At 37.7% G+C, this 24,533-nt stretch overlaps 1 protein-coding gene across 1 annotated transcript in view; it reads left to right on the top strand.

Moving 5' to 3' along the window:
* Positions 1 to 24,533, top strand: part of TTC29 (tetratricopeptide repeat domain 29) — a 201,949-nt gene that overhangs the window by 64,358 nt on the left and 113,058 nt on the right. The window contains exon 4 of the mRNA XM_077816149.1: positions 5,422 to 5,607. Within this exon, the coding sequence (XP_077672275.1) occupies positions 5,422 to 5,607 (186 nt within the window). The remainder of the gene's footprint in view (positions 1 to 5,421; positions 5,608 to 24,533) is intronic.

The raw sequence follows: 24,533 nt of genomic DNA, 5'->3' as shown, positions 1-24,533 counted from the left end.
GAGGGACCTGATAACAGTCTTCAAATATGTGAAGGGCTTTTATAAAGAGGATGATGATCAATTGTTCTCCAAGTCTCCATGTCAATGGCTATTATCCAAGATGGGCAGGAATGGTGTCCCTAGCCTCTGTTTGCCAGAAGCTGGGAATGAGCGACGGGATGAATCACTTGATGGTTACCTGTTCTCTTCATTCCCTCTGGGGCACTTGGCACTGGCCACTGTCAGAAGACAGGATACTGGGCTTGATGGACCTTTGGCCTGACCCAGTAGGGCCATTCTTATCTTCTTATGACCACTGAAAGTAGAACAAGAAATAGTGGGCTTAATCTGCAATAAGGGAGATTTAGGTTTATATATTAGGGAAAACATTCTAACTATAAGGATAGTTAAGTATTGGAATAGATTACCAAGGGAGGTTGTGGAATCCACATCATTGGAGGTTTTTTAAGAACAGGTTAGAGAAAGACCTCTCAGAGATAGTAGGTCTTGCCCCAGTACAGGTGGATGGATTAGATGACCTCAAGTTCCCTTGCATCCCTAAATTTCAGCAAGCATTAAGTTCAGTCTTGCATTGTGAAATTTTAATATCTGTCTCTTTGAGCAGTATTAAGTAAATTATTACAACTTGACCATTTCCAGCTGAAATGACTAAAATCTTTATCCATTACATGAAGGTTAATAGTTGTTTGTTTGGGAATAGAAGAAAATGCTGAACACTGGAACTGAATTTGCATCACATTATTGAGACAAAAATTAGAGTAAAATTTTCATTGAGGAAACGCAATGATTGGGAATGATAACACAACAAAGGACACAGGAAGCCTATTTGTGGTAACCAAGAAGCAAATGAATCTGTCAGAAGAATAAAATGGAGTAGCAGTGAGTTACAAGTGCTGAAAAGATAATTCAGAGTCACACAATTTTTTGGCCTAAAAAAATAACACAGTCTTCAAATGAAAATTCTGTGTATTTTAAAGGAAGCTGATTATGGAATCTTAAAAAGGATGGAAACTGTGGAATGTAAGAATGCATGTGGTATTCACCCACGAAAGCTTATGCTCCAATACGTCTGTTAGTCTATAAGGTGTCACAGGACTCTTTGCCACTTTTATAGCTCCAGACTAACACTGCTACCCTTCTGATACGTGAACAATTAAGATAACTCTGAGAAAACAAACAGGAATGGAGAAGGCAAAGGTTGAATTAACAAGAGGACAGAAATGTTTAACAAGGGAAGTAAGTTTAGTTGTCAAAAGAAAACAAATAAATGGGCAGGAAGAGTGGAAGAAAAGAGAGTTCAGAGTGGCTTCAGAAAACATTAAACGGAAAAAATCAGCTCACATTACTCAAATTGGCCAGGATCAGATCAAAAATGAAAGACGTTAAAGCACTAGCTAAATGTGTCAAGGATGGCAAGAAAGATGAACGGGTATGTGATACTTGGAAAAGTCAGAACAGGGAATAGCACACATGAAGAATAAAAAGAATTCTGTTATATGCTACTTGCTGCAGTGCTTCATCAAGATTAACTTGAGGTGATAAAGAACTTAATCTTGTAAGCAGATAGTACAAGGCACTCAGAGTACTTCATATTAGCAAATATGTAATTCAAGTTTTGATTTTGAAATGAAAGATATAAAAATGGGGAGGCTGTGGAAAAAATCTCTTTCCTGGTTAGAACTGAAGCAAGGAGCTGTAAATTTTGTGCAGAAGTAATTACTAATATCTTTTTGTTCAGACAGCTGAAGTGACTGACGTGAAAGTTATCATTTGCAATCCTTATATTAGTTCTTTACAGAGGTTTGACTTTTTTGGCTCCCCCTAAAACTTCTTTTGAAAAATGTACATTTAGGCTTGAGTTTCCCTGAGTTTCCCTGTTAGATCAGCTATTATCTGAAGGCTTCAGCATAGAATTTAATAATGTTTTGATGTGGTGTCCTGATTTCTAAGCTGTAAGGAAACATTTACACTCCAGGAGTGAAATCCTGGCCCCTTTGAAATCAATTGGATTTTTTCCATTGACATTGGGAGGCCCAAGATTTCACTCAGAAGTGGGTTTCCTTGTTGAGAGAGAAGTGGATGCAAGTTCAGGGTATCTGTTCCTATTCCTGCATGTAGATCCTGTCATTGCTTTGAGCACAAAAGGTAATTAACTGTAAAAACAACAGCAAAACTTACAACTCACAGAACTCCTGAACACCAAAGCAGCTGTGTTCACACCTTCAGCTAGCCAACAGTTTCTCTCACGAAACACTGTCTGACCTGCTGTGAGATATGCATGCAATTGTATCTGTCTTGGTCCCAGGATATTAGAGAGACAAGGTGGGTGTGGTAATATGTTTTATTGGACCAACTTCTGTTGGTGAGTGAGACAAGCTTTTGAGCTACACATCTCTTCTCTGTGTGGCTCAAAAGCTTGTCTCAGTCACAATTTGGTCCAATAAAAGATATTACCTCGCCCACCTTGTCTTCCTGATGAGAGAGATGTCTGTTTTAACTCCTCCATCTCCCCAAATACATTCAATTCCTTTAAGAATATGTTCCTGGGCTTCCACTCAGTCACCAGCCACATACACAACATATCAATCAAAATTACAATAGCATTTTAGTCAGTTGTCCAAATTTATCTCTGGCTTAAGTGGAGACAAATTCATTGCCTTATGTCAGCATTAAATTTGACCTGATATTTTTGCATCTGTGAATTAGACAGAAGGGTTATATGTTCCGCTAATTAATTCTGTGGACCCTCTGAGCCCCTGAGAGAATAGGTGATTCAAACCCATGGTAAGAGGAGACAGTGTGGTAATTATTGTCAAAGTTCTTCAGTCCGATGCTTCTAAACACCAGATCATTAACCTAATTCAGCAGAGCATCGAGATAATCTCCTGTGATTTCTAACTGTACTCTTCTGATAGGAAATCTCTCCTATTTCATATAAGCTGTAACTTACAGAAATAAATAATACATTTGATAATATATTAACACTCCTTGGATTTTGGACTTGCAGCTAGCAACAGTTTAATTAAGCTTCATAAGGTGTCCAATGTGCAGTTACTTAGGTTGCTGAGAAGCTGAATAATGAATTACATTTCAAGAATCTTTATAAATTTTAGGGCAAGATTGTGACATACTGTTGGTTTGTACATGTGGAGAGAGCATACTCTGTGAGGCTGCTACTTCATCCTTACTTTCGCAGGTGGATGGAGAGTGGATGGAGCCCTTGAATGGTCCTCTGAGCGGGTCAACAAGCATGCAGACAAAGGAGATCCAATGGATATAGTGTATTTTGATTTTCAGAAAGCCTTTGACAAGGTCCCTCACCAAAGGCTCTTAAGCAAAATAAGTAAGCATGGGATAAGAGGGAAGGTTCTCTCATGGATTGGTAACTGGTTAAAAGATAGGAAACAAAGAGTAGGAATAAATGGAATCAATTTACTGAAAAGTAAAAAGTGGTGTCCCCCAGGGATCTGTACTGGGCCCAGTCCTATTTAACATATTCATAAATTATCTGGAAAAAGAGATAAACAGTGAGGTGGCAAAATTTGCAGATGATACAAAACTACTCAAGGTAGTTAAGAGCTACAAAAGGATCTCACAAAACTGAGCAACAAAATGGCAGATGAAATGTAATGTTGATAAATGCAAAGTAATGCACATTGGAAAACATAATTCTAACTATACATACACAATGATGGGGTCTAAATTAGCTGTTACCACTCAAGAAAGAAATCTTGGAGTCATTGTGAATAGTTCTCTGAAATCATCCACTCAATGTGCAGCAGCCATCAACAAAAAGAACAGAATGTTGGGAATCATCAACAAAGGGATAGATATTGCCTCTATATAAATCCATGGTACACCCACACCTTGAATACTGCGTGCAGATGTGGTTGCCCCATCTCAAAAAAAGTTATATTGGAATTGGAAAAGGGCAACACACTGTCAACCTCTGGAACTCCTTGCCAGAGGGTGTTGTGAAGGCCACTACTATATCAGAGTTCAAAAGGGAGCTAGATAGATTCATGGAAGATAGGTCCATCAATGGCTATTAGCCAGGATGGCAGGAATGGTGTCCCTAGCCTCTGTTTGCCAGAAGCTGGGATTGGGTGACAGGGAATGGATCACTTGATGATAACCTGTCTGTTCATTCCCTTTGGGGCACCTGCCATTGGCCACTGTCAGAGGACAGAATACTGGGCTTGATGGACCTTTGATCTGACCCAGTATGGCCACGTTCTTATGTTCTCTCAGCATGCCACTAGGAAGTAATCTGCTATTGGTAAAGAGCAGGAGCAGACTGTTTTCTCCTTTTAAGCCAAGGGATTTAGGGTTTGAGTCACATGTACTTTCCAGAGCTGCTTTGTGGGCAGCACCTCTATGCACTATCCCTTATTCGTAGCAAAATATAACGTTTCAGTCTTGCCGTTAATTTGTAACACAGTTTTTAAGGAACTAGAAACAGAAATGTACATGAATACTATTAGCCTTTTTCATTATTCCTTTTTACTTGTAATGCGTAAAATGGATATGAAAATAGTCAAGATTAGTTAGATAAATATGTTTAATATAGGATTTTTTTTTCAGATATTATTGGTTTCCTTGTTTTCCCTTTACCTCCTTCACTACAACCACTAAAGGTATGTCTACACTGCAATTAAAAACCCGCAGCTGTTCTGTGCCAGCTGACTCAGGCTCATAGGGCTCGGTCTTCAGGGCTGTTTAATTGCAGTATAGATATCCAGGCTCGGGCTGAAGCCTGAGCTCTAGGACCTTCCAAGGTGGGATGTCCTCATAATGTCTACACTGCACTTAAACAGCCCCTTAGCCCAAGTCAGCTGGCGTGGGCCAGCCACAGGTGTCTAATTGCAATGTATACATACCCTTAGATACAGACAGTGATTCTGTTTCAGACTCATGCCCATTCTGAATCCTGTCAATGCCTTTGCAGTCTCAATCAGTGGAGATTGTTTAAGAGTCATATAAAGCACTCCCTTCTTTAGTGGGATTGTGCTGCTCTAAGCTCTGACATTCACATAGCATTGTGTTGTGCTGACACAGGAGTATGCTTTCTAGTAAGTCCATTTCTGTTACAGGTACTTTTTCACATATTTTGATGAAATATATTTTGGTCTGTTATTCATGTTCATATTCCTGCCACAATTCATTTTTCAGTGGTGCTTTTACTTGGAAGTTTATCCCTTTTCCTTAGTTTATATTTGTTTAATCGAGTATTTATTTAAGAGAGTGTAACTATATGTAGATGAATGGGGCACAGTAAACATCCCTTTAACTGATATGTTTATTATGCGTTCACTACTACTATATGAAAAGAAATCTAATTTTACCAAAGAGGCCTTCATCTTGAAAGTTAATAATGTTCCATTGTTGTGACTGAGTTGTCATTTTTTTTTACATTTTAAGAGTACTATGAGGAGGTGTACAATAACCAACTTAATTTGGCCTACTGCTTCAACAATCCTGAGGACAAATGGTTAAGGAATTACTTTTATGAACAATGCTTAAGCACTGCTCAGCTGATCAAAATAGATGGTGGGAAAAAAGAGGCTGAAGCGCATGCAAATATGGGCCTTGTCAATGAGGAACAAGGTAAGTAACAGTTTATATCATTACATCAAAATGTATTTCCATTTTCACACAGTCACATTCTGTTGGTTTATATCTAATTACTCTGCACAATATTATACCATAATCTATTATTTCATGCTAAAATATCTGTGGGTTTGTGAAGTTGTCATAATTTAAATTTTTAGATCAGCAAATCTACAAATAGAACAGTTCATCATTAGAGACAGAATTTTGCACCCCATTAACATGCCAGTTGTAGTTTGAAGGTTCTCATTCAACTGAAAACAAGATATATGAACAGAAGAAGAATTTCTTTATAAATAAAGATGTTCCCTTGCTTTAAGGTTACCTCCTTTTGTCACATGCTGTTTGTTCAACTTCTCATTAGCTAATGTTGTCTCAGACTGTGCGCCTATGGTTATGTTATGTTAACCAATTACTCATCCCAAGGTGAGGTTTTACACCTACTTTAATCTGTGAGAATTCAGCCCCCAAGATTGACTGCAGTGGAAAGGTTACCAATAGAAGGGCGGACCTCACGGTGCATGAGACTACATAGTGCTTTTTCTGTAATAATTACTTTTACTAACCAACCAAACAATACACATACTGCAATCTGGTAAAGGAGAGAGACACCAGTACAGACAGTATAATATTTGTATTACTCACACCAAGGCCTTATAGAAAAACCTCTCAATTGTCATCCTGGCATCTCTCCTCAACAAAGGCACACAGGGTGGGATACAGCTGTCATAACATGTTACGTTGACGCCCACTGGGGTTCGTACATATTTATGAAAGTTTTAGCCCCTTTTCCTTATTTGAATTGCCACATCCCACTACTTTTTGGATTTCCCGTTTTTCACAGGATAACTCATTAGTTCCCCTTGTATTCATTAACATTTATGTCACCTTGTCACCATGCTAACAGGTGGCTACCTTAGGGAAGTCTCTAACATTTCACCCCAGCTATCAACGGTCATCTTGTGATATCTGCTGATCTCTCATAGACATTATTGTTCAAACTCAGCAATTATTTCCGAAACATCATCGTATCACAAACATAGACACAAGCTCAGCAGGTTTATGATTAATGTACTTATGGTAACTTGTCCTATGGCCTAATTTGGCAATGCTAAATATCTTACAGGCCTAATTACAACATTAATTAATACTTATATTTCACCTCCATATCCTAAATATACCCGATATCTTTTATCCTTGGCTACAGATTACAATTGGGTCCAGCAAAGAAAATCTTCCAAACATATACCTAGTATAAGTCAATATTGTGTGTGCCAGAAACCACTGACAATCTGAAACAGAAGCTCTGAGATGTGTGAATTATGCCATACATCTCAATGGGAGGTTACCTTTGAATAATTATTTTAATTTATATTCTGGTACAACACAAAGGTTCTTGTTCAGCACAAATGAAGAGAAAGTCCTTGCCCTGAAGAGTTTTACGTCCTAAAAGACAGGAGACAGACAAAGCTAGGGAGAGTGGGATACAGTATACAAACAAAGATCTAATTATGCCAGTATCAGTGTCTGCTATCTGGGGATTATGGTGGACGAGAAGCTGGATATGAGTCAACAGTGTGCCCTTGTTGCCAAGAAGGCTAACGGCATATTGGGCTGCATTAGTTGGGCTGCATTATTAGGAGCACTGCCAGCAGATCGAGGGAAGTGATTATTCCCCTCTATTCAACACTGGTGAGGCCACATCTGGAGTATTGCGTCCAGTTTTGGGCCCCCAACTACAAAAAGGATGTGGACAAATTGGAGAGAGATCTGCAGAGGGCAACGAAAATGATTAGGGGGCTGGGGTACATGACTGATGAGAAGAGGCTGAGGGAACTGGGCTTATTTAGTCTGCAGAAGAGAAGAGTGGGGTGGGGGGTTGATATCAGCCTTCAGCTATCTGGAGGGGGGTTCCAAATAGGATGGAGCTCTGCTGTTCTCAGTGGTGGCAGATGACCAAACAAGGAGCAATGGTCTCAAGTTGCAGTGGGGGAGGTCTAGGTTGGATATTAGGAAAAACTATTTCATTAGGAGGGTGGTGAAGCACTGGAATGGGTTACCTAGGGAAGTAGTGGAGTCTCCATCCTTAGAGGTTTTTAAGGCGCTGCTTGACAAAGCCCTGGCTGCGATGATTTAGTTGGGGTTGGTCTTGCTTTGAGCAGGGGGTTGGACTTAATGACCTCCTGAGGTCTCTTCCAATGCTAATCTTCTATGACCTAGCTGTTGTTAAGTATCTCACAGCTGATGATTATTATTACATCCAACTAATATGCTTGTATCATAAACTCACATGTTTCCAGATGCTCAAAGTCCCAACTATTCTCTACCCAGTTTCCCCTTGACAACTTCTAAAGTTCAGTTATGCACTTTCAAAAATCTGCATCAAATTAGGGTGGGACTTTTAAAAGCATTCAGTATTGTCTTAATTCTGTCCCCACTGAAGACAATGTTAAAACTCCCATCAACATCAGTGGGAGCAGCATTAGACCAATTCTGTGCACTTTTGAAAACTCCTCCCTAAAAATGTAGACAGACCATCAAATAAATTAGATTTTATATTAAATTTAATAACAGGGGAGCTGCTGTTGCTGTTATACTCATTTTCATATTTAGTTCAATAAAAACCTCAATTGTTTTATTTATCTGAAGTAGCTGAAAAATCTCCAGTCTGCTGGACTGGAGCGTCATAGAATGCAGGCTCCTTGTCACATAACTTAGGTCAAACTTTCTGTGGAATTGAGCCTTGGTCACCTGAATTTAGGCTCAGGATTGGTATGTTACATCTATCCTATCCTAACGTAGGTTAAAACTGGTTTAGTGGTTTGATCCAAGGCCTGCTGAAGCCAGTGGAAAGATTCCCATTGGCTTTGCATCAAGTCCTTTATGTTTAAGTATCTTATTACTAGGTGTGGTCATAGAACAATAATTTAAAATTGGATTCTTACATCTTGTTGTTCTGTAACATATTAAAATCAAATTCTGCCATCTTTTTCCCAGTGAATCCCATTTAATCCATCATAATAAATGATTCATTTGGTGTTTGAATTGTTTATGGCTAGTTTTTGTCAATAAAAAATTACATTTTTATTGTAAGAATTTTTGAGAGACGCTCAGAGGATTGTCTTGAGTATCTATGTGGAAGTTATATGCATATTTCTAAACAGGGTCTCCACAACTGCTATGCTTGCAGGCAGAAATAATTTATGTTCAAATACAAAAATGTATTAGAAGAATGTTAATGTTGCAAAGTGAAGCACTCAAAAGTACTGAAATATCAAAGTTAAAGTTACGCATGCTAGTTGTCCCTCTGTACATATACATTATAAGGCATGTTTTAATTCAGTGGTCACATACAGTTTTTCCCTTGCAGGACTCTAGATTCATTCAGGGTGAACTTCACCCCCAAGTGTGAATGGCAGCACTGGGAAAATATAGCAAATTTGCCCTATTTTTTATTTGTAGATCTGTAATGCTTAGAACCCCCAGTTAGAGATCAAGATTCCATTGTGCTAGAGATTGTACAAAAAGATGAGCACTGCCCTGAAAAGTTTACAATCTAAGTGTAAAATGAGAGACAGCTGATGAATAAAATGAACAGATTGGGTGAGCACAAAGAAATGATTTTGGTGCTAAAGTCTTGTGCTAGATTTCACTCACAGAGCATTGAATGCAGCAACTGTTAAATACTATTTACCTCAATCACTGCAAACCATCCAACCTGTGGATGTAATGATGTAGGGATCCCCAGTGGGTTGCTTAGCCAGTATCTGGAGTTTTCCAAATATATTGCTGCAAACCAGCATGTACACGTGTCAGTTGAGAAGGAAACAAAAATTCCAGCCTCTTAGGACGATTGGAGAAAAGATCCAATTTTTCAGGGCTTGCTTTTATTTCCAAAAACAAAACTCAAAATCATAACAAATCAAGTGAAACAGCTGGGTAATAACCACTCATGTCCAATTTCATCTCTCTGGGAGGAAGGAGGACACACCCATCCTCTGTGATAGTGTCCTCTATATCAGCTTCTCCTTTCCTTTTTACCATTCTACCCAGATCAGCAGTGCACCAGATGGGAAACTGGTAGCCCCAGAGTCCTTTTAAACTTGGTCACAATTCTGTCGCAGAACATAGTCCCTCTCCTTCCATCTCCACTTCCAATTGGAATTTCCATGTACTGAACAGATGGGCAAGGATTTGAAGATGGCAAGATCAATGTGGCTTTTTTATAGAAAGTCTCGGTGCCAATGAAGCATGTGACCCTCAACTAGGTAAAATACTTTTAATGGTTCCAGGTCAATGTGGAGCAATTCCAGGGGTTGTGAAGGCAATATGCCCTTTGTGACAGGGACCATCATTTTTGCACTTAGCACCCTGGAGTTATGGTCCATGGCTGGGGTTCCTAGGTGCCACCACTATACAAATAATAGATAATATTCAGAGAACTGCTGCTGGTGCTGCTGCAAAGTAGCGTAGGTCCAGATTCTGAAACCCTCATGATGAGTAGTAGTTTACTCTCCAAGTACTCCTGTTGGGTATTAGAATCTGGCCCTTATTCTGTGTACATCTCTGCGTGATGGCATGTGTCAAGGCTGAATCCCCACTCTGTCACTCCGAGTGCAGAAGTGGGGGCCCGCAAGGATTTTAAAAATTAATACTTGCCACTCTAGGCTTCTATTAAACTCCCAAGGTTACAGCTTTTCTCTGACCTTGGCTTGGTAAATGCTGCCACCACCCAAATGCAAAAAAAACCAACCTTTGAACCCAGGAAGGAGCACTTGAGAATTCCTCCCCGTACCCTCAAGCCCTTTCACACCCCACACTCCTGGGAAGAGCTGAGAAAGTCACAGCTAATTTCCTATCAGCTAATCAAACAACATGCACAAACCTCTTAGGACACCAAAAATCCAATCCTGTTCTTAAAAAAGGTAAATTTTATTAAAAACAAAAAGGGAAAAAATACATCTGGCACTTAGGCTTTTTGCTAGATCTTAAAAGAAACAATGACAAAATGGAAGCACCCAAAACAGCTTTCTTGGGGGTTCAGCTTAAAGGTTACAAGCAAACAAAAGCATCTGGGGTTAGCACAGAGGAGATCCACAAGCCAAAATAAAGAAAATAAACCTGATCCCGTATAGTTAAACATTCTGATCTACTTACACATGTGGAGTTCAGATAAGTAGTTCTAGGTATGATCTGATGATTTATGATCACACCTGGCTTAAGCTGCTTACAGCATTGCTGCTCTGTCCCTCCAGCCCAGAGAGAACAGACAAAGGGAAAGTTTCTTTCCCCATTTTAAAAAGTTCTAGCCTTCCCATTGGCTCTTTTGGTCAGGTGCCCACTTTTTCTTACATAAGAATGGCCATATTGGGTCAGACCAAAGGTCCATCAAGCCCAGTATCCTGTCCTCTGACAGTGGCCAATGGAAGGTGCCCCAAAGGGAATGAACAGACAGGTAGGTTATCATCTAGTGATCCATTCCCTGTCACCCAATCCCAGCTTCTGGCAAACAGAGGCTAGGGACGCCATTCCTGCCCATCCTGGCTAATAGCCATTGATGGACCTATCTTCCATTAATCTATCTAGCTCCCTTTTGAACCTTGTTATAGTAGTGGCCTTCACAACACCCTCTGGCAAGGAGTTCCAGAGGTTGACAGTGTGTTGCATGAAAAAATACTTTCTTGTGTTTGTTTTAAACCTGCTACCTGTTAATTGCATTTGGTAGCCCCTTGTTCTTGTATTATGAGAAGGAGTAAATAACACTTCCTTATTTACTTTCTCTATACCACTCATGATTTTATAGACCTCTATCATATCCACCCTTAGTTGCCTCTTTTCCAAGCTGAAAAGTCCCAGTCTTATTAATCTCTCCTCATACGGAAACCATTCTATACCCCTAATCATTTTTGTTGTCCTTTTCTGAACCTTTTCCAATTCCAATATATCTTTTTTGAGATGGGGCGACCACATCTGCAGCCAGTATTCAAGGTGTAGGCGTACCATGGATTTATATAGAGGCAATATGATATTTTCTGTCGTATTATCTAATTCTGTTCTTTTTGTTGACTGCTGCTGCACATTGAGTGGATGATTTCAGAGAACTATTCACAATGACTCCAAGATCTCTTTCTTGAGTGGTAACAGCTAATTTAGACCCCATCATTGTTTTCCAATGTGCGTTACTTTGCATTTATCAACATTAATTTCATCTGCCATTTTGTTTCCCAGTCACTCAGTTTTGTGAGATCCTTTTGTCGCTCTTCGCAGTCTTCCTGGGACTTAACTGTCTTGAGTAGTTTTGTATCATCTGCAAATTTTGCCACCTCACTGTTTACCCCTTTTTCCAGAACGTTTATGAATGTTAAATAGGACTGGGCCCAGCACAGATCCCTGGGGGACAACACTGTTTACCTCTCTCCATTCTGAAAACTGACCATTTATTCCTACCCTTTGTTTGCTATCTTTTAACCAGTTACCAATCCATGAGAGAACCTTCTGTCTTATCCTAGGACTGTTTATTTTGCTTAAGAGCCTTTGGTGAGGGACCTTGTCAAAGGCTTTGTCCGCATGCTTGTTGACCTCCTCAAAGGATTCTAGTAGATTGGTGAGGCATGATTTCCCTTTACAAAAACCATGTTGACTATTTCCCAACAAATTATGTTCATCTATGTGCCTGACAATTTTGTTCTGTACAATAGCTTCAACCAATTTGCCCGGTACTAAAGTGAGGCTTACTGCCTGTAGTTGCCAGGGTCACCTCTGGAGCCCTTTTAAAAATTGGCGTCACATTAGCTATCCTCCAGTCATTTGGTACAGAAGCTGATTTAAATGACAGGTTACAGATGATAGTTAGTAGTCCTGCAATTTCACATTTGAGTTCCTTCAGAACTCTTGGGTCAATACCATCAGGTCCTGGAGACTTATTGCTGTTTTGTTTATCAATTTGTTCCAAAACCTCCTCTAATGACACTTCAATTTGGGACAGTACCTCAGATCTGTCACCCAAAAAGAATGGCTCAGGTTTGGGAAGCTCCCTCATAGCTTCAACAGTGAAAACTGATGCAAAGAATTCATTTAGTTTCTCCACAATGGCCTTATTGTCTTTGAGTGCTCCTTTAGCATCTCGGTCATCCAATGGCCCCACTGGTTGTTCAGCAGGCTTTCCGCTTCTGATATATTTTTAAAAAATTTTGCTATTACTTTTGGAGTCCTTGGCTAACTGTTCTTCAAATTCTTTTTTGGTCTTTCTAATTATATTTTTACACTTCATTTGCCAGAGTTTATGCTCATTTCTATTTTCCTCATTAGGATTTACCTTCCACTTTTTAAAGGATGCCTTTTTGTCTCTCACTTTTACTTTTTTGTTTAACCATAGTGGCTCTTTTCTGGTTCTCTTACTATGTTTTTTAAATTGGGGTATACATTTAAGTTGAACCTTTATTATGGTGTCTTTAAAAAGTTTCCACGCAGCTTGCGGGGATTTTACTTTTGGTACTATACCTTTTAATCTAAATCTAACCTCATTTTTGTGTAGTTCCCCTTTCTGAAATTAAATGCTACAGTGTTGGGCCGCTGTGCAGTTTTCCCCGCCACAGGGATGTTAAATTTAATTATATTGTGGTCACTATTACCAAGCAGTCCAGCTATATTCACCTCTTGGACCTGATCCTGTGCTCCGCTTAGGACTAAATCAAGAATTGCCTCTCCTCTTGTGGATTCCAGGACTAGCTGCTCCAAGAAGCAGCCATTTAAGGTATCAAGAAACTTTACCTCAGCATCCCTTCCTGAGGTGATATGTACCCAGTCAATATGGGGATAGTTGAAATCCCCGATTATTATTATTATTATTATTATTGAGTCTTTTATTTTAATAGCCTCTCTAATCTCCCTGAGCATTTCAGAGTCACTAACGCCATCCTGGTCAGGTGGTCTGTAATATAGCCCTACTGCTATATTCTTATTTTTTAAGCATGGAATTACTATCAATCATACAATTTAGTTCATTTAAGATTTTTACTTCATTTGATTCTACGCTTTCTTTCACATATAGTTCCATTCCCCCTCCGACCTGTTCTGTCCTTCCGATATATTTTGTACCCCAGTATTACTGTGTTCCATTGATTATCCTCATTCCACCAGGTTTCTGTGATGCCTATTATATCAATATCCTCATTTAATATTAGGCACTCTAGTTCACCCATCTTATTATTTAGACTTCTAGCATTGGTATATAAGATTTTAAAAACTTGTCATTTTTTGGCTGTCCCCTATTGCATGACGTAATTGAACGGGACTTTTTTTCATTTGACTGTTTCTCTTCAAATCCTCCCTGTATTTTATCATTTTCCATCCTCTCCTCCTTATTTGGACATAGGGAATCTCCATTTATAGATCCTCCCCTAAGGGATGTCCGACCCACATGCTCCTCCGCCCCTGTCGGCTTTCCTCCAGCCCTTAGTTTAAAAACTGTTCTATGACCTTTTTAATTTTAAGAGGCAGCAATCGGGGTTCTGTTTTGATTTAGGCGGAGCCCATCCTTCCTGTATAGGCTCCCCATCTCCCAAAAGCTTCCCCAGTTCCTAATAAATCTAAACCCCTCCTCCCTACAACATCTTCTCATCCACGCATTGAAACCCTGCAGTTCTGCCTATCTAACTGGCCCTGCATGTGGAACTGGAAGCATTTCAGAGAATGCTACCATGGAGGTCCTGGACTTCAATCTCTTACTTAGCAGCCTAAATTTGGCCTCCAGGACTGCTCTCTTATCCTTCCCCATGTCATTGGTACATCCATATACCACGACCACAGGCTCCTCCCCAGCACTACACATAAGTCTATCTAGATGTCTCAAGAGATCCACAACCTTCGCATCAGGCGGGCAAGTCACCATGTGGTTCTCCCAATCATCACAAACCCAGCTATCTATGATTCTAATGATCAAATCGCCCATGACTAATACCTGTCTCTTCCTAATAACTGGAGTTCCCTCCCCTGGAGAAGTATCCTCAGTGTGAGAGGATACCACAACATCATTTGGGAGGAGGGTCCCAACTATGGGATCGTTTCCCTCTGCTCCAGTTGGATGTTCTCCTTCCCTGAGGCTTTCATCCTCCTCAACAGCACAGAGGCTGTGGGACAGGGGGTGGGACCATTCTACTGTGTCCCGGAAAGTCTCATCTATGTATCTCTCTGTCTCCCTTAGCTCCTCCAGTTCAGCCACCTTGGCCTCCAAAGTTGTACACTGTCTCTGAGGGCCAGGAGCTCTTTGCACCGAATGCATACATATGCCACCACCCCATAGGGCGGGTAATCATGCATGCTTCATTGGGTACAATAAACTGGGTAGCTCCCACTCTGTTGCTGGACTTCTGCCTGCATTCTCTTTTTACTCCCGAAGCTTGTTCCCTTGTTGGTGCTTTGTTTTTATCAAGTGGTGTTTTTTGCCTTTAAGTGCAAACTTCCCCTGCTCACACTCCCCCTGTAAACTCCCTCGCCAAACTCCCCTGTTAGCCGCTCTTCTTCGCTAGTTCCTCTGGTCGCTTAGGAGCAGACTTTTTAAAGCCCTGCTCTGCCTGAGTAGCCCTGCCCCCGGTTAAGGGTTGATTGGATGCTTCGTCAAGAAGCTCCTAGCTCTCAGCCTCGCGTAGCAGGCCACTAGGCTCAGCGCACACACGGTCAGCACATGGTCCCCAAAACAGCAAACCACATGGTATATTTCAGTCACGCAAACTTACCCCAAGGGTCCCGCAATCGCTCCTCCTTCACCTGGAGAAGTCCCTCGCCAAACTCCCCTGTTAGCCACTCCTGTTCACTAGCTCTTTTTCTTTACCTGGGGGAATTTTTAACCCTTTAAAAATAAAGCGAGTAAAGAACAGCTACCAACAGGGATTTTACAGTTAACTGGCTGGCTGGGTGTCCATCAAAGGAAGCTATCCCCACACTTTATTTGTCACAGCATGTTTTAGTTTCACTTTTTTAGAATGCAAAAATGCCTTTTTTCAAAAATGTCTATACAATGTAGTGATTTGGATTGACTTACAAGGGATATCTTGCTATTAAGAAAAAATGGACACAGCAACACTTCTAATATCTCTTTGTTTTAAACTCTGAAGTTTAAAAGGATCAGAAAGAATATTCCTTGGGAAATAGTTTCTGGACTTTCACTTTGAGAAGGTATATGATTTTGTCTTCAGTCTTAAAACAATGAAGAGCTATTCAAAAATATTCACTTTTACACTGTTTCCTGTGGCATTAAAGTTTTTGATATACAAAATAAGCCATTAAAAAGAAACATTTGCCCACAGATATCAGTAGAGCCAGTTGAAAACTGGAATTCTCATTCCACAGGAAATTCTGAGATTTTGAAATTTGGTTTCATTCTGAATTGGAATGAAAAGTTGAAATTTTGGATTATTTTTTCAACATTAATTTTGATTTTATCATTTTGACTTTTGTTATATTATAATTTCAAATATAATATACAAGTTGGCTTGTATATTATGTAATATTATAAACTTTGAACATTGCAATTATAAAATCAAAATTAATAATTGATTTCAACCTTAATGAAATTAAATGTTTTATTTCAGTTTCCTGCTATAAATTTTGACAGAACACTTCTATTTCATCAAATCAGTATTCTCTCATGAAAAACTGTTCCATCAGAAACGTTTCAACCAGTTCTGGTTATCAGGTATACCGCCTTTGCTAAATAAAGGAGGAAAACAGATGATCTCATATACCACTCAAATGCTAACTTTTTAATGGCAACTATTGCACTTGTAATATTTTAAATGATGGTGAGTATAGTATTTTGCAGGTTCTTATAATCTTGGGTGTTGTAACTGGAAAATAATATAAATTTTCTAATTTGTAAGCCTTTAAGAAATACACTAGTCTAGGTCACATGTAATATGTTTAGTTCTTAAATATTATTGTAACTCACAATTTGATTATGAAGAAATATGACTATTTGAATTTTTATTTATCATTATCTATTTATTGCATAATATACTAGTAATTGTATTTTTATGGAGAATTTTCCATGTAGCATGTATTTTAGTCTTTTAATCTTTATTTAAAAAAAGATTAATATCCACTGGGAACCAGATACTATTATCTTGGCTGGCCAGGTTAGGTTAGGAAAGCAAAACAGGGAAAAGAGTTTCCATATATTTCATAACTCAGTGATTTACCAGGTGCATTTTCCTACATTACATTTCCTGGGAAGGAAAATTTTTGAGATTAGTAATTAAAGCCCATTTGTCCAAGCTACCTTTTGAGCAAAAAAAGAGGAGAACTATTAGTAGGTTAGTTCTGAAGACCATTTCATGCCTTTCCAAACATTATAGGCTTCATGTAGTGGCCCTGTCAGATCCCACAATTATCTTAGGTAGTCAGTCGAGAAATATCACTAACTCCTGTCTTTAGGTTCATACGCGTACTGCTATTTAAAGATTTTTATGTACATCAGAGGATCTGAAAGGCAGAAAATTGACTTTTCCTTCCTGTAAAAGAACGAGTTTTGCTCATCAGATCTTATCATTTGGAATCCTACCAAACATTGATTTTATGTAATCATATAAAAAAACCCACTGTTTCTAAATTATTCTACAACTTCATTATTTTATACAATAGCTGTTTTATTGTTCTAGTTGCATGAGAAGTTAATGTGTCAGATAGCTAAGGAAGCACTTGACTGGAGAGTGTGGCATCAGAGGCTTAAGAAGTAGTACAGTAGGAGAAAAGGTCTTCAGATGCTGCTGCTTTTCCCTGCCAGTCAATGGCCAGAGGGAAGCACCTATAAATCCAGATTGACAGATCTGAAGACTAGACAGATTGAAAAGGCTTATTAGATAATTGAGTCTATCCCCATCCAAATGCAGGATGTAGTTTCCATATAAAGAACAGCATATTATTACATAGAAATAATATATTGTTATTGATATTGAACTGACAGTTACCAGATTGAATTGATGTTACAGAGATTGTGTATTTTCAATTCAAATTAATACAATCTAATAAAATCTGAGAGTAACTCCTGAACATACAGCATGGAGGAGAAAATTGCAAATTGAATTGATGGAAAAATATAGTACATCTTATTAATGTTTATTCTTGTAAGAGGAAAAAAATACTGGCGGGCACTGTGAATGTTTTGAATTAAGTGCTCCCGCAGATACTCCCAAAGGACTATTGTAAAAAAAAAAAAATATTCAAAACTCTTATCATTCTATTATTTTCAATGAATCTAACTTCCCTGTATGTTTATACTTCTTTAATGCAATAAAGTAAGCGTATCCTTTACAGTTCTAATCTTAAGAAAAGATAAACGGATCTGATTTTCACATTACAGAGAGTCTCTTCGTTTTAGTAGAATTTTTAGGGGCAGGAGACAAACTAATTCTATTCATATATTGTAGTGAAAACCTCTTCAAGTCAATCACAGTAATGCATTAGTGCAAACTCTAATAATCATAATTTACATGTTCCATAAAAGTTTTATGGCCTACGCATAAACAGTCTTATTTTTGACTTTTCAGGCATTTGGGGTTATAACTTTTAATTGAAGACAGAGTTCCTGAGACGAGTTCAAAAACTTCTTTAGTTATTTTATATTTTAAAAATTAAATTGAACTGCAGAAAGTAATTTATTAGAAACTTTTTTAACTTAGGTAAAATGAATTAAATATTTTAAAAACTTGCTATAATTCAAATGAATTAAAATATATAATCCTTATTTTTTCTATAAGTTAATTGTTAACATTTTTGTAGCATCAAGTATTGCTCTCTGCTTTATGTACATGTTTGTAAGACTATAGAATTTAATGAAGAGATCTTTTTAAAATATTGATAGTCACAAGTAAATTAAACTATGTTTGATCTATGTTAAAGATTCAAAGTCCAAGGTCTTTGAGTAGAACTCAGAATAAAAATGTAATTAGGTTACATCCCTAAAGTCTGATATATCTTTAAACAAGACCACAAATGAAACTTTATTAAAACTTCATATGAATTATTTCATTGCTTTTTTAATTCATTTTTCCCCTCTTCTCTTTCATGTCTATTACTGACATTGCTGCTTGTATTTTACCTGTCTTTTCCAGGGTATTTTAATTATTTACTGCTTAATGAGTAGTAATGAGATGAAGCTTCATTCAAAGCTGCATGCTCAGAAACAGATTTTTTTTGCTTCAAAACTTCACAAGGTCTTGGTCTACTGCAACTGGGCCTGCATTTCTCACCACATTATATAAACTTTTCTAGAGGCAGGATTTACGCCTAGTAATTGACAGGGGAGACACTGCTTCTAGAGATGCCTTCTCAATGGGACTGATGGCCAGTGGGAGTGGCCTGGCTGTCAGTTGAATAATTTTTTCCTCAGTCTTCCATTGTTGCTAAGATTGCCTTAAATCTAAAAATCATTCATTTTCAACTTCTAAGGCATGATGGAGGGACAGCCAGGTTAAATTTGAGTGCTATACAGTGTTGCGACCCTCTATGCCAAGTCAAATTGCCAACCAGCAGCACTTCTTGGTTGAAATACAGGATAAAAGGCATCCTGCATGATTTAGTATGGGACAGGGTAGTTTTTATTTAAATAGAGGACATACCTCATAATATAGGACTGGTGGCAATCCTAAACTGTTGGTGGGTTCCCATAAACACACACTTTTTTTGGTAACAGATGATTCCTTTACTAGGGGTGTCAGAAATAAAAAGGTGCAAATACTAGGGCTGTCAAGCGATTAAAAAAATTAATTGCGAGATTAAAAAAATTAATCACGATTAATCGTGTGATTAATTGCACTGTTAAACAATAATAGAATACCATTTATTTAAATATTTTTGGATGTTTTCTACATTTTCAAATACATTGATTTCAATTACAACACAGAATACAAAGTGTACAGTGCTCACTTTATATTTATTTTTGATTATAAATATTTGCACTGTAAAAAACAAAAGGAATAGTATATTTCAGTTCACCTAATATAAGTACTATAGTGCAATCTCTTTATCATGAAAGTTGAACTTACAAATGTAGAATTATGTACCAAAAAAACCCTGCATTCAAAAATAAAACAATGTACAACTTTAGAGCCTACAAGTCCATTTGGTCCTACTTCAACTAGTCGCTCAGGCAGACAAGTTTGGTTACATTTGCAGGAGATAATGCTGCCCACTTCTTGTTTACAGTGTCATCTGAAAGTGAGAATAGGTGTTCACATGGCACTGTTGTAACTGGCCTTGCAAGATATTTACGTGCCAGATGTGCTAAAGATTCATATGTCCCTTCATGCTTCAACCACCATTTCAGAGGACATGCGTCCATGCTCATGACAGGTTCTGCTCGATAACGGTCCAAAGCAGAACAGACTGATGCATGTTCATTTTCATCATCTGAGTCAGATGCCATGAGCAGAAGGTTGATTTTTTTTTTTGTGGTGGTTCGGGTTCTGTAGTTTCCGCATCAAAATGTTGCTCTTTTAAGACTTCTGAAAGCATGCTCCACACCTTGTCCATCTCAGATTTTGGAAGGCACTTCAGATTCTTAAACCTTGGGTCGAGTGCTGTAGCTATTTTTAGAAATCTCACATTGGTACCTTCTTTGCGTTTTGTCAAATCTGCAGTGACAGTGTTCGTAAATCAAACAACATGTGCTGGGTCATCATCCGAGACTGCTATAACATGAACTATATGGCAGAATGCAGGTAAAACAGAACAGGAGACATACAATTCTCCCCCAAGGAGTTCAGTCACAAATTTAATTAACACACTGTTTTTTTAATGAACATCATCAGCATGGAAGCATGTCCTCCGGAATGGTGGCTCAAGCATGAAGGAGCATATGAATGTTTAGCATATCTGGCACGTAAATACCTCTCCCGTCAATGTAAACAAACTTGTTTGTCTTAGCGATTGACTGAACAAGAAGTAGAACTGAGTGGACTTGCAGGCTCTAAAGTTTTACATTGTTTTCTTTTTGAGTGCAGTTATGTAACAACAAAAAAATCTACATTTGTAAGTTACACTTGCACAATAAAGAGATTTCACTACAGTGCCTGTATGAGGTGAATTGAAAAATACTATTTATTTTATCATTTTTACAGTGCAAATATTTGTAATAAAAACTAATATAAAGTGAGTACTGTACACTTTGTATTCTGTGTGGTAATAGAAATCAATATATTTTAAAATGTAGAAAAACACTCAAAATATTTAATAAATTTCAATTGGTATTCTACTGTTTAACATTGCAATTAATTTTTTTAATCACAGTTACATTTTTTGAGTTGATTGCATGAGTTAACTGCGATTAATCAACAAGCCTAGCAAATACCATTGGAACAATTACTTTAAATTACAACACAAAAGGTTAAACCAACAGTTCCTAAACCAGCACTGAAGGATAGTTCAGTACAGTGGTATAACTATAAGAGTCCTGTAACCCCACCACGTCATGCTTCTTGCAGGCTGCTGCCCTGCTTCCCCCTGCCGTGGCTATTGCTGCTCCCCTGGTAGTAAGTCTCAGCCCTCCAGTGCTAGCTTCCAGGCTGTTTGCTGCCCAGTCTTTCCTCTGTAGTCACTTTTCAGGCCTCCAGGCTGCTGCTTCTGCTCTCACAAAGCCTTTGGCTCTCTCTTGAGATTAATGTCCTTTGACCATAGGAAGTCCTTTTTCTTTCTGTACTCTGGGGATTATGGAGCCTGTAAGGAGTCCCACTGATTTCAATACAATCCACTTTGCCTCAGGAGTCCAGTCTAGCCTATCTATTTGCTGAATTAGGGCCTTGTTTTATCATTTTGTATGCTGTTTATTTCATCTTCCAACAAATCTCCACTGAAGATTTATAAAGCCTCCGTAAATAGTGGCTTATATTGGAAACTGTGACACATCCATAACTATTTCAGCATGAATAGTGCAACCATAATTATCATAATTGTATATATGAAACTAAAAATAATATCAATAGTTCAAGCAGTTAAATTGAAATGGAAGCCAATATCTTTTAAAATTGGCAATAACATTTTTCTTTTTTTGCTACCACTAAATATTGCTTCTAGCAGATTTTATGTGTACATTGTACAGTATAATAATTTATTACAAAAGCCCACTGGTTTTAGATTAAAATGCAATATAATATACATAAAGTTTTATTGTTCCTTTAAACAGGTTGTTTTAGACTAAAGTGGATATTTTGCTAAAGTCCCAACAAATGTACTAGTATTGCTGAGAAATGTGCATTACAGACCTGCCAATTTTTTTCATACAGTTTTTTATACTGTATTATTTTCATTGTACAAATATACAGCTGATAGAAAAGGAAATAATTAGGTACTCTCAATATTGCTGAGGCATGGAGCTGGAACAGGTCAGTCAGTGCATCTTATTGTGACATACTAAATTACCTGAACAATACTGGAAGCGATCTTTGGACCTAATTAACATCCCACCTAATTAATGTCATCTCTGTATGTACAGACCTCTAGACAGATTCACACTTTATTTATATATTAAATATTATTCAAATTGCTGTCTTTAATTTCTGTATTGAAAACTTAAGATTTCTGTGCTGTTTTCTTAAGTGGGAGTAACTCTTCCTTTTTTTTTTTTCTCCTTCAAGTAATCAATGCACTGCTGAATGAGTTCATTTTAATGCACTCAATCATGCCTCTAATGTTTGTAGCTTACGGGCGCAAGCATCAGTAATGCAGGAATGTTATATGGCTTTAGTCTGGCCATTTCATAAAATATTCATGGAATCAAAAATGTGCATCAAAATAGCGGTTGGGAGAATTACATTTATGTGCCTGCTTTTATGGTAGCTTCACATTTAAACCCATTTGTGTTAATATCTAGTCAATCTTTCTACTTAAAAAATGGAAAATGGTAGTGATCATATACATCCTTCTTTGGTTAATATTTATCTAAGATATCTGCTGTGATATAACATATATAAACTTTTGGAGTATTTTGTAGGAAGGAGATTTGTAAAGGAAGACTTGGATAATATTCAGAAATATAAAATGTTTGTCTACCATGCTTGTAAGTTTATATCATGTTGACTTTTGTTCTTTAAATGAATGGATGGATTCTCTTTTTTGTGGGCTTTTGGTCAAATAGTTTTATTCAAAAGTGCACTTTCCTTCCATTGAAAAACTATAACACAAACCTTAGTGTGTGTATATCTAGTTAGAATGAAAATAGTAATGATTTATAATATTTAATTTATTTAGTGGATGAATGATGCTTTGTATGAATATAATTGTTTAGAATGGGTCTCCTACTGTAAAAGATATGTAGTTATACCACTTCCTTCCAATTATTAAGATGAATTGATTACTGATAGCTTTTTGATGCCTTGTCCTGGGGCCCCAGTAAATTATAACATTTTTGTAGTACTTCTATATATTTTATAAGAATTACATTTGTGATTCTGACTCATTTGGTTAAATGAGAGAAAGTATCAGTATTTCTCAAAATTCAAGTTTGAGTCACATGGGGATAATTTCTGAGCACGTTGCTTGGGGAAATTAGACATGTGGTTACTTTTGTTAACAATAACAATGGAAATTAATTAAATAATTTACTGTGTAACATTTTGAAAATATGTGCTATAGATTGTCTGGAAGCAATAATTTTTCTTCATGGAATCTGAGGTAGATATATGGCATATCCTTTCCCTTCTACAAAATATTCTTGAGGGTCCTTCCCACTGTCTGTCCCTCTTCTTCTTTTCTCTATCTCTTTCTTTTCTCAAATGACAGTAAAAATCATTTTTAAGCTACCCTTCCTGTAATTGAATTGATATAAAAATAAATCCTAACTTTTAATGCAGAGATGCTGTGTAACCAGCTTCCTTTCCTCCTAATACTTTCCATAATTTTTATCTATTTATTTATTTTTGAGTTCTTACAAAAATGCCTATTCAAGCTCTAGCTACTTGTGCAACAAATAAAATAGACAACAACAATAATAAAAAACAAAAATAACACAACATTTAAAATTAAAATACAGGAGCCAATCCAACTAAATACACCAACTCAAACTGAACCAACTAGCCAGGCAGAATGAATAAATTGATTCCCCATCACCCTGAAGATTTTAGTCTCCCCAAGCTTTTGACTGTCTGTACTGAAATGCTTCAGAGAATGGATAAGCCTTGCAGGTGAAGATGAGCAATTTCAGGTTATTTTGGAGTTAGGAGTCAATTCCAAAAAATGAAATGTACTACTAACAGTAACTTCCCATTTATATCCAAGAGGACTTCACTTTGAACTCTTCTGCTGATTGCAACTGGGTAGTATTGCAAAGTGATTCTCAAGTAGACAAATCCCAGGCCTGTTAAGTCAAAACCTTTCACTTTTTCTTTGCTTAGGAAATTCCCAGCCTATTTCTAAACTTATATTTCTTTTTATTTTCTGTTTAGCATCTTCACTCTTTTTCTTCTGTAACCAGATTGAGTTACTTGTGTTTTCAATCTTGGCTTCTTTTTTTGTGTCTGTAATGGAACCACACTTAGATGCATTTTCACCTAATTCCATCTGAATGATACCAGAAAGCACAGTCTGCCTCTGTATTTTGGTGCTTATCGAATTCTGGCAACAAAGATGTCAGGACAGGGCCCTTATGGCTAGTTCAAAGGCCAGTGGGGTATGTGGAATATATTACTTCAATTTCCGCTCTGTCAGGAATGCTCTCAAGGGAGTCCCTCAAATATGAGATTTCATGGGAGAACAGAACCACCATATCCTGTAGCTCCAAGCATCCTAAACAGACAATAGAAAAGCATACTGAATCTGGACGTGCACCTGAATCTGTCCATCTAAGAGATAACATCTCAGAATCTGAGGAGGAACAAGTACATTAGATTCACCTTCAAACTTCCTTGGATGACTTGCTTGTCACCTCTTCCTGTCCC

Source organism: Eretmochelys imbricata, chromosome 4, assembly GCF_965152235.1.
Source record: "Eretmochelys imbricata isolate rEreImb1 chromosome 4, rEreImb1.hap1, whole genome shotgun sequence".
Classification (NCBI taxonomy): domain Eukaryota; kingdom Metazoa; phylum Chordata; order Testudines; family Cheloniidae; genus Eretmochelys; species Eretmochelys imbricata.
Note: the sequence above shows the minus strand (reverse complement) of the source record. Positions and strands in the feature narration are given on the sequence as shown.